Source organism: Haliotis asinina, chromosome 9 (assembly GCF_037392515.1).
Source record: "Haliotis asinina isolate JCU_RB_2024 chromosome 9, JCU_Hal_asi_v2, whole genome shotgun sequence".
NCBI lineage: Eukaryota > Metazoa > Mollusca > Gastropoda > Lepetellida > Haliotidae > Haliotis > Haliotis asinina.
The window spans coordinates 35,653,017-35,665,743 of NC_090288.1; the positions used below are offsets into that span (position 1 = coordinate 35,653,017).

A 12,727-nucleotide genomic window follows, 5' to 3' on the forward strand; every position below is an offset into this window, starting at 1 on the left:
GCATCTGACTCTTTCAACGGCCACACATGCATCTGACTCTTCCCGCGGCCACACATGCACCTGACTCTTCCAGCGGCCACACATACATCTGACTCTTCCAGCGGCCACACATACATCTGACTCTTCCCGCGGCCACACATGCATCTGACTCTTCCAACGGCCACACATGCATCTGACTCTTCCAACGGCCACACATGCATCTGACTCTTCCAACGGCCACACATGCATCTGACTCTTCCAACGGCCACACATGCACCTGACTCTTCCAGCGGCCACATATGCATCTGACTCTTCCAACGGCCACACATGCATCTGACTCTTCCAACGGCCACACATGCATCTGACTCTTCCAACGGCCACACATGCACCTGACTCTTCCAGCGGCCACACATGCATCTGACTCTTCCAGCGGCCACACATGCATCTGACTCTTCCAACGGCCACACATGCATCTGACTCTTCCAACGGCCACACATGCACCTGACTCTTCCAACGGCCACACATGCACCTGACTCTTCCAACGGCCACACATGCACCTGACTCTTCCAGCGGCCACACATGCACCTGACTCTTCCAGCGGCTTAGTTTATGGTAGGATGGCAGTCGCGGTAGGATTTCAGTGATACAGTAAGTACGTTTGGCAATTTGAACATTTTGACGACTAATTCCGGTTCATTCTACTGATTCTCACGAAACAGATACTTGACTTCTTTCAATGGTTCGCAAAGAGGTATCCTTCGTTACCTTCAGAGGGTCACTGCTGGTTCTCATGAAATTGGGCATGGAATTCTTAGATTCATTCTCAAAGAGTGCATACATGCATTTGCAGGAATGCAAACAAAAAAGCCTTGTGCAGATTCTCGAGCGATTTATAAACGACCCCGTTACTGATTTCAATTGATATAAACATGGCCTCCTTTACAGATTCTCAAGAAAAGAATGGATTCAAACGTAGCTGGTTTGTTTTTTGTCCCAGATGGAGTCGGGTAGTATTCTGGTGCTGACTGTTTATATTCAACGCTTTTCATGCTATTCAAACATGTTTGAATGATTGGTTGGCAGGTTGGTTTGTTGTTCAACGCCGCACTCCAGCTATATGGCGGCGGTCTGTAAGTAATCAAATATGGACCAGACACTCCAGAGGTCAACAGCATGAGCATCGATCTACACAACTGGGATATGATCAAATATGTTAACCAAGTCATCGAGCCAGACCCGATCCGTTAATCGCCTCTTATGACAAGCATGAGTTACTTTAAGACCTGGGTCTTCAGGATAACTATTGATTCATTTTCAACAGAATCAAACATTTGAAGATCTCAAATGCGTGGTTTGCATAATTTGAACACAATCTATATGATTGTGTATTTATGTGACTGTAAACTGTGAATCACATAAGCGGGATGTGATGAGATATTAAAACTTGGAAATCACTGTTGTATAATCTTCATAGAAACAGACCTAATACATCCAAACAGCATAATCTGACGTAACGAGTTTTAGGTTGACAGCACTTTTAGAAAGAGTTCAGCAATATCACCTGAAAAACGACATGAAAAATAGGTTTCACTCTTTCTGCTCATGTGGGGAGTCGAACCTGCTTATTCGGCGCGAAGAGCGAAACACAAGCTCCCCATCACACCCTGACCTAACAGACCAAACTTTGGGGAGTTGGGTCTCTTGGTCATGCCATGATTCGATAACCGTGGGCTCCGGCCAGTACCAAGATCGGGAACATTCTGATCCACACCCTATATCTAATCTTAACTGAGAAACGTGTACAATGAAACAACGCAATATTCAGTTGCACTCAAAGTATTTAATAGTTTATATTATGATCCATATAACTCTTGAATACTTAAGGGTCCTTAACTTTCTAAGTTGAGTATACATTCCCAAAGACCATGCGATATTTGTCAACAAAATGATGGAGCTGGAATCTGAACTTTACAAACAGTTTAAAAGCGTTCCTTTCCTCTTTTTTAAACAGTTTTTAACAATATGAACTACCTTCACCCCAAAGGTGCATTTACCACACGACATCCGTTCAGTCGGTACAGGTGAAACTCGTCACACCACCTCCCCAGCGGTGGTCTGTTGACGCCATTGTCTATGTTAAGGATATAATGTGCACACCGACAATGGGATGAACATACCAGCCTGTCGTCACCACTGCTGCCAGGCTCTTCACAGCTTCCGGTGGGTTGCCTCCCTTTGCATATCAGCCCTTCGCACATGTACATTGGGAAAACATGGTCGTTCCTTTTGTATCTTTGAAAATGTATGCTTCCTGTGTTCTATTCTTACGTCGGTTTTGTTTTAAAGGATTGACGTGGTATATCTGTGTCACCAGAAATATGTCTCATCAAGTGTTTCATGTGTGAAAAAACGACCTGTCTTTGCATGTGTTTGTGACGGGATTCCTGATTATGGCAGGATATGTTTACCTTTTCTCGGAGGCTAAGCCGATGCCATTGTGTAATTATTCCCAAGTATCCAATCTCTCTTTAAGGCATCACGTTGCAGAGTTACTCCAATTAGCCATGCATGGATTCGAAGGTCATGTGTTTTAATATCTGGATCTGCTAGATTATGATCCTTGGTTTGTGAACACCATATCGATGGTACTGAAGGTAAGACACATACTGATGTAACTGAATATTGTGCAAAATAACGTTAGAGCATATACCCTAACTCGCTGTTAACAAATGTGATGTATAATAATATATATAACTGGCAGAGGCCACATTTTGGTTCATTTGTAAAATGGAAGGGGTTGCTTTTTACATGTTTACTAACGAGTGATTCCTATATCCCCTAACGAAATCAAAATATGGTTATATTACCTTTAAACTTGAAGACTATTGTTACGCTACGTAGCATATCAGTAGATTCAGACTTACAGCGGTGTACTACTATATTAGTCAATCTTCCGCATAACGAGCGAACACCTTAACCGCCCAGCTAACCCACGCCCCAAGTAGATAGGAACGAGTAACACTTTTCACAACATATGCGTTACGACACATGATGTAGCATGGAAACATGTCCCGTATCAATCGGCAGTACGCTGATGCAGTTCTTGTACACCGTCTTTACTTACACGTGGGTTTGTGTAAACAAGCTGTTCTCTTGCCCATGAGCATCTCCTTATTGATGTGTGGGTTATGTATGTTGTCTACGTTAATAACAGGTTACATGAATCTGTAGACACCGGGTGTCTAACATGAGCCTCACACAACGTGGAGAGCCTGTTCCCAAACCATTGTCGGCATTGTCCATTAGAACCCGGGTCTTGCATGACAAGCGGATGCTTTAACAACTGGGCCACTCTGCCTCCTACAAAATGTAATACCTTCGTTTTGACCGATAGACTTTAAATCCACAAACAGCTACAACAGTTACTGTTGAATATTTGTTGTTATCTTATGGAGAACGAAACTTTAGGATAGTTTCTTATATGGTCTAATATTTGTAATTCATTTCAATTCTGGACCTGCCAGAGTTTACATACCTTGTAAGGTTTATCCGGTCACGTGATGACAAGAACATGTATGTTTACAAGAAAACACAAATATCCTTTATCAGTTGTAACAATGAGTGAGTGAATTTAGTTTTACACCGCCTTAAGCAATGTTCCCGCAATTAACACTGCGTGGAACACCAGAAATAGGCTTCAGTCATTGCATCCAAGTGGGGAATCGAACCCGGGTCTTGGCAGTGACGAGCGAACGCTTTAACCAAGGGGCTACCCCGCTGCCCTTATATGTTATGGTAACATAAATAGTGCATGGCAGGGTAGAGGTAATTTCATGAACGACCTGAGGTCATATCTCCACTGCAACGAAACAGTAACAAACTCCCCTGAATATGTGGACCCCGAGAAAGATTGTAGGGGCGTTTCAATTACTTTTGTCGTCTTATCAAATACGAATATATTTTTTAGGTTGTTCCACCTGCGAAAGGGTGATTGTGTAGTTACCGATGACACCAATGTTGTCCAACCGCAACATTCAACAGAAGCAATTATTAGTTAAGTTTTTCTGAGTCTCACATACAATGGTTTGTTTAGGAACCCTTAAGTAACAGCAACGGAATATTTTAAGGCCGATTTGGCTCAGCCACGTCAAATAACACCATTGTGGTTATCTCCCTTGCATAAGCCTTCCCGTCGTCGAGATGACGAGATGTGCGTTTTGAATCTTGGGTTTCAGTCGCACAGTGAGTGTGTGAGGTTAGTTTTACGCCGCTTTTAGCATTATTCCAGCAAAAAGTCACGGCGGGGGAAAACGAACCCGGATCTTGGTCGTGACGAGCGAACGCTTTAACCGCTATTGCATTTTATGTGCACCTTTTGATATTTATATACATTTAATGTAACGGTGTAAGTGACACTTATTATTACACGAACTGTTACATTAATAATTATAGATTCTGTTTCATGTTTCTCTGTCTCTAGGGCAGCCTAGCTGTCAGTGCGTTCCCTGGCCACGTCCAAGATCCGGGTCGATTCCCAGATGGTTATAATGTCTGAAGCCCATCCAGCTAACCATACTGTATCGTACTTCTCCATTCCCATGCTATTTCCATGGGATGAATTTGGTCCTGGATAGCGAGTCAGTTATATGACGGTGGTCTGTAAATAATCGAGTCTGGACCAGACAATCCAGTAATCAACAGCATGAGCATCGATCTGCGCAACTGGGAACCGATGACATGTGTCAACCAAGTCAGCGAGCCTGATCACACGATCCCGTTAGGCGCCCCTTACAACAAGCATAGTCGCCTTTTATGGCAAGCATGGGTTGCCTATTCTAAACCGGTCCTTCACGGGTCCATGGATAGCAAGAACATGCTTTATACCGATTACACTTGCCAACGTTTGTGGAAATATAGAATTTGAATGTATATAAGTATTTTGTTTGTTTGTTGTGTAACGTGGAGCGCTCAGATATATGGTGGAGGTCTGTAAATAATTGAGTCTGGGCAAGATAATCCCGTGATCAACAGCATGAGCATCGATCTACGCAAATGGGATAAAAGGACATGTGTCAACCAAGTCAGAGAGCCTGACTGATAATGATAAAATGATAAAAATGTAAAAGAGGAACGAACATCACTGTAAATCTGTTCAGGATATAGTCATCTTTCAAACTGCTAAACCTAAAAATATCAGAATTTTTGTTAAAATATATCAATAGTGAGGAAGAAGTAGTTAGAAGTAGACCTTATCACAAAATGACAATAAGTAACATCCAATATGTGAAAGAGTGAAATATTCAGAGCAATATGTTCCGTACCGCATATTTAAACGACCGGAGGGCGAATGATACACCAACGTTATGACAATTCTCTTTGAGCAAGCGACGGTCAACGCAACAGATGGGCCAAGATAACGAGCCCTACTAACAATATCAAAAGCCAGTGCGTCAAATCGTTTGAAATTACAAGCACGGTTATTGTATGGTGTAATGATAGTTATATACAAAGCCATAGTCATCTACAATGAGGAATCGAAAGCATTGCAATGAAAACTTGAAAGCCCTTCTCATTAAATCACTCAGACTGCAAACGTGTACGGCTCTATCTGTGGATCAAGTAACATTCGCAACTTGTCCGAGGAGAGGGTAAGGTGTTTAAGGTAAGATACCAGTTTCAGAGTGTTTCATTAACGCTGTGTTATAATTGTGTTGTAATAATTATTATTGCGTATTGTCACTCTGATATATGAGGAATATATTCACACAATTCTTCTTTAAAGTTTTGTGGGACCTAGTGGTTAAAGCTTTCGCGCGTCACTCCGAGGACATAGGTTCGATTCCCCACTTGGTTACAATGTGTGATGGTCATTGCTCCGTCCGTACCCTTGTTCGATTCCCAATATTAATAAAGTGAGGGGAATGGTTACTTTTGTGCTGGGATGCACCTAAAAGTAAAACTACAATCATTCACTCACCAATCAAGGTGTAGAAAAGCAGCTAATCAGGGAGAGAGAGAGAGAGAGAGAGAGAGAGAGAGAGAGAGAGAGAGAGAGAGAGAGAGAGAGAGAGAGAGAGAGAGAGAGAGAGAGAGAGAGAGAGAGAGAGAGAGAGAGAGAGAGAGAGATTATAAAACATCAAAAATACTCAGGCCACACGGTGTACAGCGTGGAAACAATATATGTCACTGGATTGTCTAAACGCGGGCCACTGACTAGTAGCCAAATATTGCGACATGCGGCGTTAAAGGAAGCCCACAGCTACAGTGATCAGTTACGTACGCACGTGTACCTGTTCGCTAATTACCAACACAAATAACGTTTTAGTTAATTCTGCAGTCCGTTTCCGATCAGTGAAAATTTTATCCAGTCTGATTTTACAAATTATTTTCTATACTTTTCTCTAGAAATTACCATTTCAACATAATTATGTTGTCAAGGTTTGGGTTTCAAGGTGGTTTATTTGAAATGAAAACTCATGGTGATACATTAATCGTCTCCGCTTACATGTCCCCGTAGCAGGTATTCTAAACATGTCACGTAAAAAACCCTCGTTATTGACATAGGACTTCATGCTCAAGGCCGTAATGAAATACATCCATAAGCACTAATCGTGCAATAACACACGTTTTGTAATGAGCTTGAAGACACATCTTGGTGCATATGCAATGAAAAGATGAAATAAAAAAATAAAAATGAATTAACTGAAATTGAACTAAATTGAATTGAAATTGAAAAACAAAACACGGCAGTCGGAAAATAGTATAAAGAAAAGCGTGAACAACGACAATGCTGGGTTGTACGGTAATCAAGGTTACCCCAGAAGTCGCACATTTTTAGGCAATGGTTGTTCTGATTATATGAAGCACCACAGTCTACCGCTTCAGCATCATGTGCAGCCATTCCTTTGACTCATACATCTGCCTGTCTTCACCTTGTACTTCAGTCGAACAAGCTTACTCCTCTGCCAATCCCACTACAGTGTATGCAACAATGCTTCACTTAGTACAGGATAAGTTCTACCTCCAACTTCGCATCTAACAAAGTCCGAAAGATCACAACAGTTCACCAGGCAGGATATACATGTGGCAGTTGACACCACTTAGCCAGAAACCATTGCCGTTCACTTCTTTCATAGAATTAACTCTGGATACATCAGGAAAGTGATAAATACGCTTCGTAATGGAAGACACATCACCACGCATCAGTGTCTTGTCGTAAGAGGCGACCAATGGGATTGGGTGGCCATTCCTGCTGACATTCTTCAAGCACTCTACAGCAATACACATACTCTTACACCGAATACAGCACGTTTCCTTACGGTGAGAGTGTCATTCTATTGTTGTGCCAAGTGTATATGTGTGAAGGCTTGTTTGTGTAAATCGAGGGTGTGTGGACCCAAGATTCGTGTTGCACAACAGGATCATGTGGTCAGGCTCGATGACTTGGTTCACATATGTCATCACCTCCCAACTGCGTAGATCGATGATGCTCATGCTGTCAATCACGACGGGGTTCAAATGGGCTTGACACATTGTACCTTTGTGGAGAATCAAACCATGGGCCTCAGGAGTGAGAAGCGAGCACTTTAACCACTAGGTTACGCAACAGCCCTTGGTGGAGATTAGGAAAACCTTAACACTGGCCAAACAAAATGTTTCATGTTTCATGTATTGATTTCATATTTAAAAGTTCATCATTGTGTATATATCGGTGGTTGCGACATTTTCCTGTAAGCTTCATTTGAAGACATACGTCTATATCAATAACGCAGAACAAACAAAACAACAGACGACGCAACGTTGAGTTTTAACCCGTGAAGAACCGGGTTAGAATTGATCTTCAATACCCCGTGCTTGTCGAGGTGACTAACGGTATCGTATCCCATCTGCGTAGATCGATGTTCATGCTGTTATCGACTGTGGCTTGATTATATAAAGAATCCATCATATCGCTGTGCGCAGCGTTAACCAACCAACCAACCAATCAACCATCCAACCTTGTAACCAACAAACAGACATTGCCCTCTAATATAGCGTCATTCATGTTTCAGCCACCAAGTCATCACATGAAGATATCATCATGCGAATTTACTTCTTGACATGCAAGTAAGAGTGAAATTGGTCTGTGATGACAAAATAAATGTTGTTAATATTATAAGTTCACAAGCTAAGATGACTGACATTCTAATGGGAGTAAAACCTATAACGCGTAATATTTTGCCATTAGCCCTCCAATGGTGGAAGAATATATCACTGTAATATGTGCATCCTTAAAATATCAGTATTATCTTTAAACAGTTGTGAAAACTAGTGTTGTTGGAGTGGGGTATGTGCATGAGTGCTGCCCTCGTCTCTCATAGACTGCGTGGCTTAGGCGAATCAGGAAGCAATGGTCGTTGGTTCGAATCCCAGCCCGTCTTGATTGTCTTCTTGAATTATCAGCATATTGAATTGTCCGTCCTCATGGGTTTAACTAAAGTGGTCTAATATGTTCTGATGCAATTCCAGAGCCGTTCAAAGCAGATAAAAAAACAAGCAAACAACATCCCCTATCTCCTCCCTCCACACAAAAACAACAAAACAACAACTACAACAACTCAAGCCTATCATGTCACCTAAACATCTGCGTTAAAGCATTCAAGACATCTTAAATATTATTCATTTGCAGATGATGTTGTTACGATTTTTCAGAGGTTTGCTCACGGTCATTGCAGTGACCATAGTGCTGTCCATTATGCACATTGGATACGAAGTGTACAGCGGACAGACTAAGCTGCGGGTCATGGACATACATTGTCAGCAAGAGTTTTCAGATGATCCTGGACGTTCATCAGCTCATGGATACAAACAAACAATCCAGAGTCCTTCAGTTTTACCTAATCACTCATCCGAGGTACGCCATATTGCGTTCTTGAAAGTCCATAAATGTGCCAGCTCGACAATGATGAACATATTTTTCAGATTTGGAAATAGAAGGAACCTGAATTTTGTCCTCCCCTTCAAAGATACCTATGTGGACTTGAGAGATCAAAGGCAACGCCTAACAGTGATCCCTCCTGTCACCTCAACAGGCTATGACATTCTCTGCAACCATCTACATCGTTACAGCCATCAACTCATAGCTCAGTTCCTGCCATCGGACACCGTGTATTTTGCTATTGTACGAGAACCTTTCCAACGAATGCACTCGGCATTTAATTTTTATCGTAATGTGCATCATTTTAAAGAAATGATGGAAATCAAAGGACCAGATCCTTTCGAAACCTATATCAACGACCCCGGAGCGTATGAACTCAGGGCAGGTGGTCTTTCTCAGACAAATAATAAGATGGCCAGAGACTTTGGCTTTCCTTTACGACACTACAAAGACATTCCCAAATTTAAGGATTATCTTAAACTACTTGACAAAGAATTTGACCTTGTTATTGTAGCCGATATGTTCTATGAGTCACTGGTGCTCATGAGGCGAATATTGAAATGGCCAATGGAAGACATTCTGTTCTTGAAAGTAAATACACACCCACATAGGTCTGTTACAATGAAAACTATCCCTGACAAACTAAAACCTTACCTTGCTCTTGATTATCTTCTGTATGATCATTTCCTGGCCAAATTCAACAAACGTATTGCCGCAGAGGGACCAACGTTTTACGATGAGGTGCAATACTTTGAACGCATCAATACGAAGACCACGAAATTTTGTCAGAGCAAAAATGCAGGCAGACAGTTAACATTTCATGCCAGTAAGTGGCATGGTAACTTTAATGTTACCCGTAACGATTGCGCTTTGTTGCATTTACATGAGACAGCGTTTGTAGATCTGATTCGAAAAAAACATAAAGAACGACTGAAGCGGTATGGGGCAAATCTTAAATTCCTTTTCTAAGCACTGTTTGATCCTAGGAGTTGCTGTAGTGGTTCTCAGATTGTTTCAGTGCCGTATGTTGTCAGAATTACTATAACCTTCCAGATCACATACAAGACCCAGTCTCAATAAAGATTAGCCGACCATGTAATTCTGCCTTCAAGGACAACAATCATTATCTTTTTGTATGTCCCAACTATGATGCTCTAAGGTATGATATTCATTTATACATGGATATAGCGTAAATGATATAGCTGTATTGTAGCCTACAATTACCCAGATGTAAAGATATTTTCAAATCAGTATATAACTATGTTACCATTCCAAGAAGATTTAATCGATCTTCAGTTTTCATCTAGCCCTTTGCAGAATTAAACGTACTTAGACTGTATGGGTGTTCTGATGTCTGTATGTTGTATGTAATGAAGTCGCATAAATGTTATTTTGCCTGGAGAGACATTTATGTAAGCTTTTTGCTTGTTTGGGGATGCACTTTGTGAACAATATATCAGAGAGGATATGTTTAAACCATGTTAAGGGTGCATCAGACTGATTCAGCTACAAAAGTTGAGATGTTCGTAATGTGGTTTATTTGGACTCCTTGAAGTGAGGTTTGATTTTTGCCGGTTTGGGCAATATTCCAGCAATATCAAGGAGGAAGACGCCGGAAATGAGCTTCACAATCATATTGTGAATATAACCCGGATCTTCTGCGATCTAGCGATCTGCGATCTGCGATCTAGTGATCTGCGATCTAGGTAATTAGGATATGATGACATTTGTAAACCAATTCAACGAGTCTGACCACCCGATCCCGTTGCTCGCCTCTTGCGACAAGCCTGGGCCGCTGAAGGCCTATTCCACCCCGGGACCTTCATGGTATGTAATGGTGAAGACCGTTTTAGTTTCAAAACTTGATAAATTTTGTTTGTTCGGATAACACAATGTGCTTTCGATATGTCATGATGTTAAGAGTATTTAGTTGTCCCTTTTGAAATCACTGATGAAGGTATGAATATAACGTTTAAATAAATATTTGGTGATCAAATTTCATTTGCCTGCATTATTGTCTGTTTCAACTTGATTATTTGTGTTTGTATTTTCAGGATTGGATGTACAAGATACGTAAGTGTCCTTGTCTGATGTATACCGCTACACCCATGAACATTCTTTCATTGACATCTTTTTGCATCTTTTAAACCCGAACTCAGTTCTGCAGACGGGGACAGAATGCAATATATTTATCAGTTGAATCATAGTTTAAGAAAAGAACCTCATCTTAAACTTTTAAAAAATGTTTTCAAACAAAAAGAAAAGTAACACTTGACAGCAAGGATCACATCTGTTCAGCACATCCCATCGCGGATGGTAACCTGACAGCTGGACAGACAGGTAAACGCGCCACCTGCGTTACACACGCAACACAAGCGGCATTATATATGTATTGATATTTCTAACGATTGCAACAGCCGGCAACGCTTAAGTGGGAAAGAGACTGACATTACGTAGCCTAGTGGTCATTTCGTCCGCCACACAAAACAAACTCCGATTCGGTTATGTTTTGAAAAAATATATACATTCCATAGAAATGTGTTTCTGGTAAGCTTGGTTAATGCATTAATGTGAAATTTCTCGAAATATTCCATATCAATGGTTTGTGGTAAGATGGGCTCATGCATTGATGTGAAATATCTCAATATATTTTATATCAATGACTTTGTGGAAAGCTTGATTAATGCATTAATGTGAAATTTCTCGAAATATTCCATATCAATGGTTTGTGGTAAGATACGCTCATGCATTGATGTGAAATATCTCAATATATTTTATATCAATGACTTTGTGGAAATCTTGATTAATGCATTAATGTGAAATTTCTCGAAATATTCCATATCAATGGTTTGTGGTAAGATGGCCTCATGCATTGATGTGAAATATCTCAAAGTATTCTGGTCAGTGGCTATGTGGCAAGCTGGGTTCATCCAGTAACATGAAATTTTTTCAATATGCTCCATATCAGTGGTGTATAATAACCTAATCAATAAGTCATATATAACACAAGTTTAAATGTGAGGGCGAAAAGTGTGGTATATCGACTATTTCTTAACATCATTTGCTTACATTCATTCGGATAAATACTGGGCAGAGAGATGGTTTGGGTTGGGTATGTCGCCTGTTTGACTGGTGGTCTACAACGGTTTGAAGTACCTTGTCGATAAACCATGCGTGTCAACCATGACAATTTTCTCAGAATACACACACGAACGCACGCACGCACGGACATGCACACTCACAGGCACGCACGCACGCACGTACGCAAACATTCGTCATTTTGGTCGCAACAGTGATTATTTGGTCAGCTGTGATGCTTGTCGCAAGAGGCAACTAACGGGATTAGATGTCAGTCTGTACCTGACTAGATTATTTACACACCGCTCCCATATGGCTATGAAACTGCCATAAACAACAAACAAGTGAAGAAATTGTAAGAATTGCATCTCTTCAATCGTATCTCCTTAGAATATGCTTATCATTTGGATTTTCATGTCAAATATCTCGTTTTCACATTGACAAGGGCTTGATCAAGGTAACATATTTACCCTGAATAACAGGATCTATCTTACCTCATGCCTAAATGTAGTTTTCTGATTGGGTGAGCCTATCAAATTATACCGCTTACAAGCAAGTAACATTTTCTATGTTACCCGCTGAAAATGCCGAACTTTGGGAATTCGTTTGGTATTTCGTGTAGTAGTGTTTTGCCTAACTCCCGTACTACTTACTATGATCCGATACCCGAGCTTCAAACAGTTCAAAATTAACATGAGGTGTTCGGTAAAATACGTAAAATTGTTCACTGGTCCCTCATTGCCCATGGGTTGA

The 12,727-nt window shown here is 41.0% G+C and overlaps 1 protein-coding gene across 1 annotated transcript; it reads left to right on the forward strand.

Annotated features, from left to right (window-relative positions):
* The first annotated feature begins 8,713 nt into the window (after positions 1 to 8,713).
* Positions 8,714 to 10,973, forward strand: LOC137296436 (galactose-3-O-sulfotransferase 2-like). Its single transcript, XM_067828229.1, has 2 exons — positions 8,714 to 9,722; positions 10,951 to 10,973. Exons 1-2 carry the CDS (start codon positions 8,714 to 8,716, stop codon positions 10,971 to 10,973), a joined length of 1,032 nt encoding a protein of 343 aa, XP_067684330.1.
* The last annotated feature ends 1,754 nt before the right edge of the window (positions 10,974 to 12,727 follow it).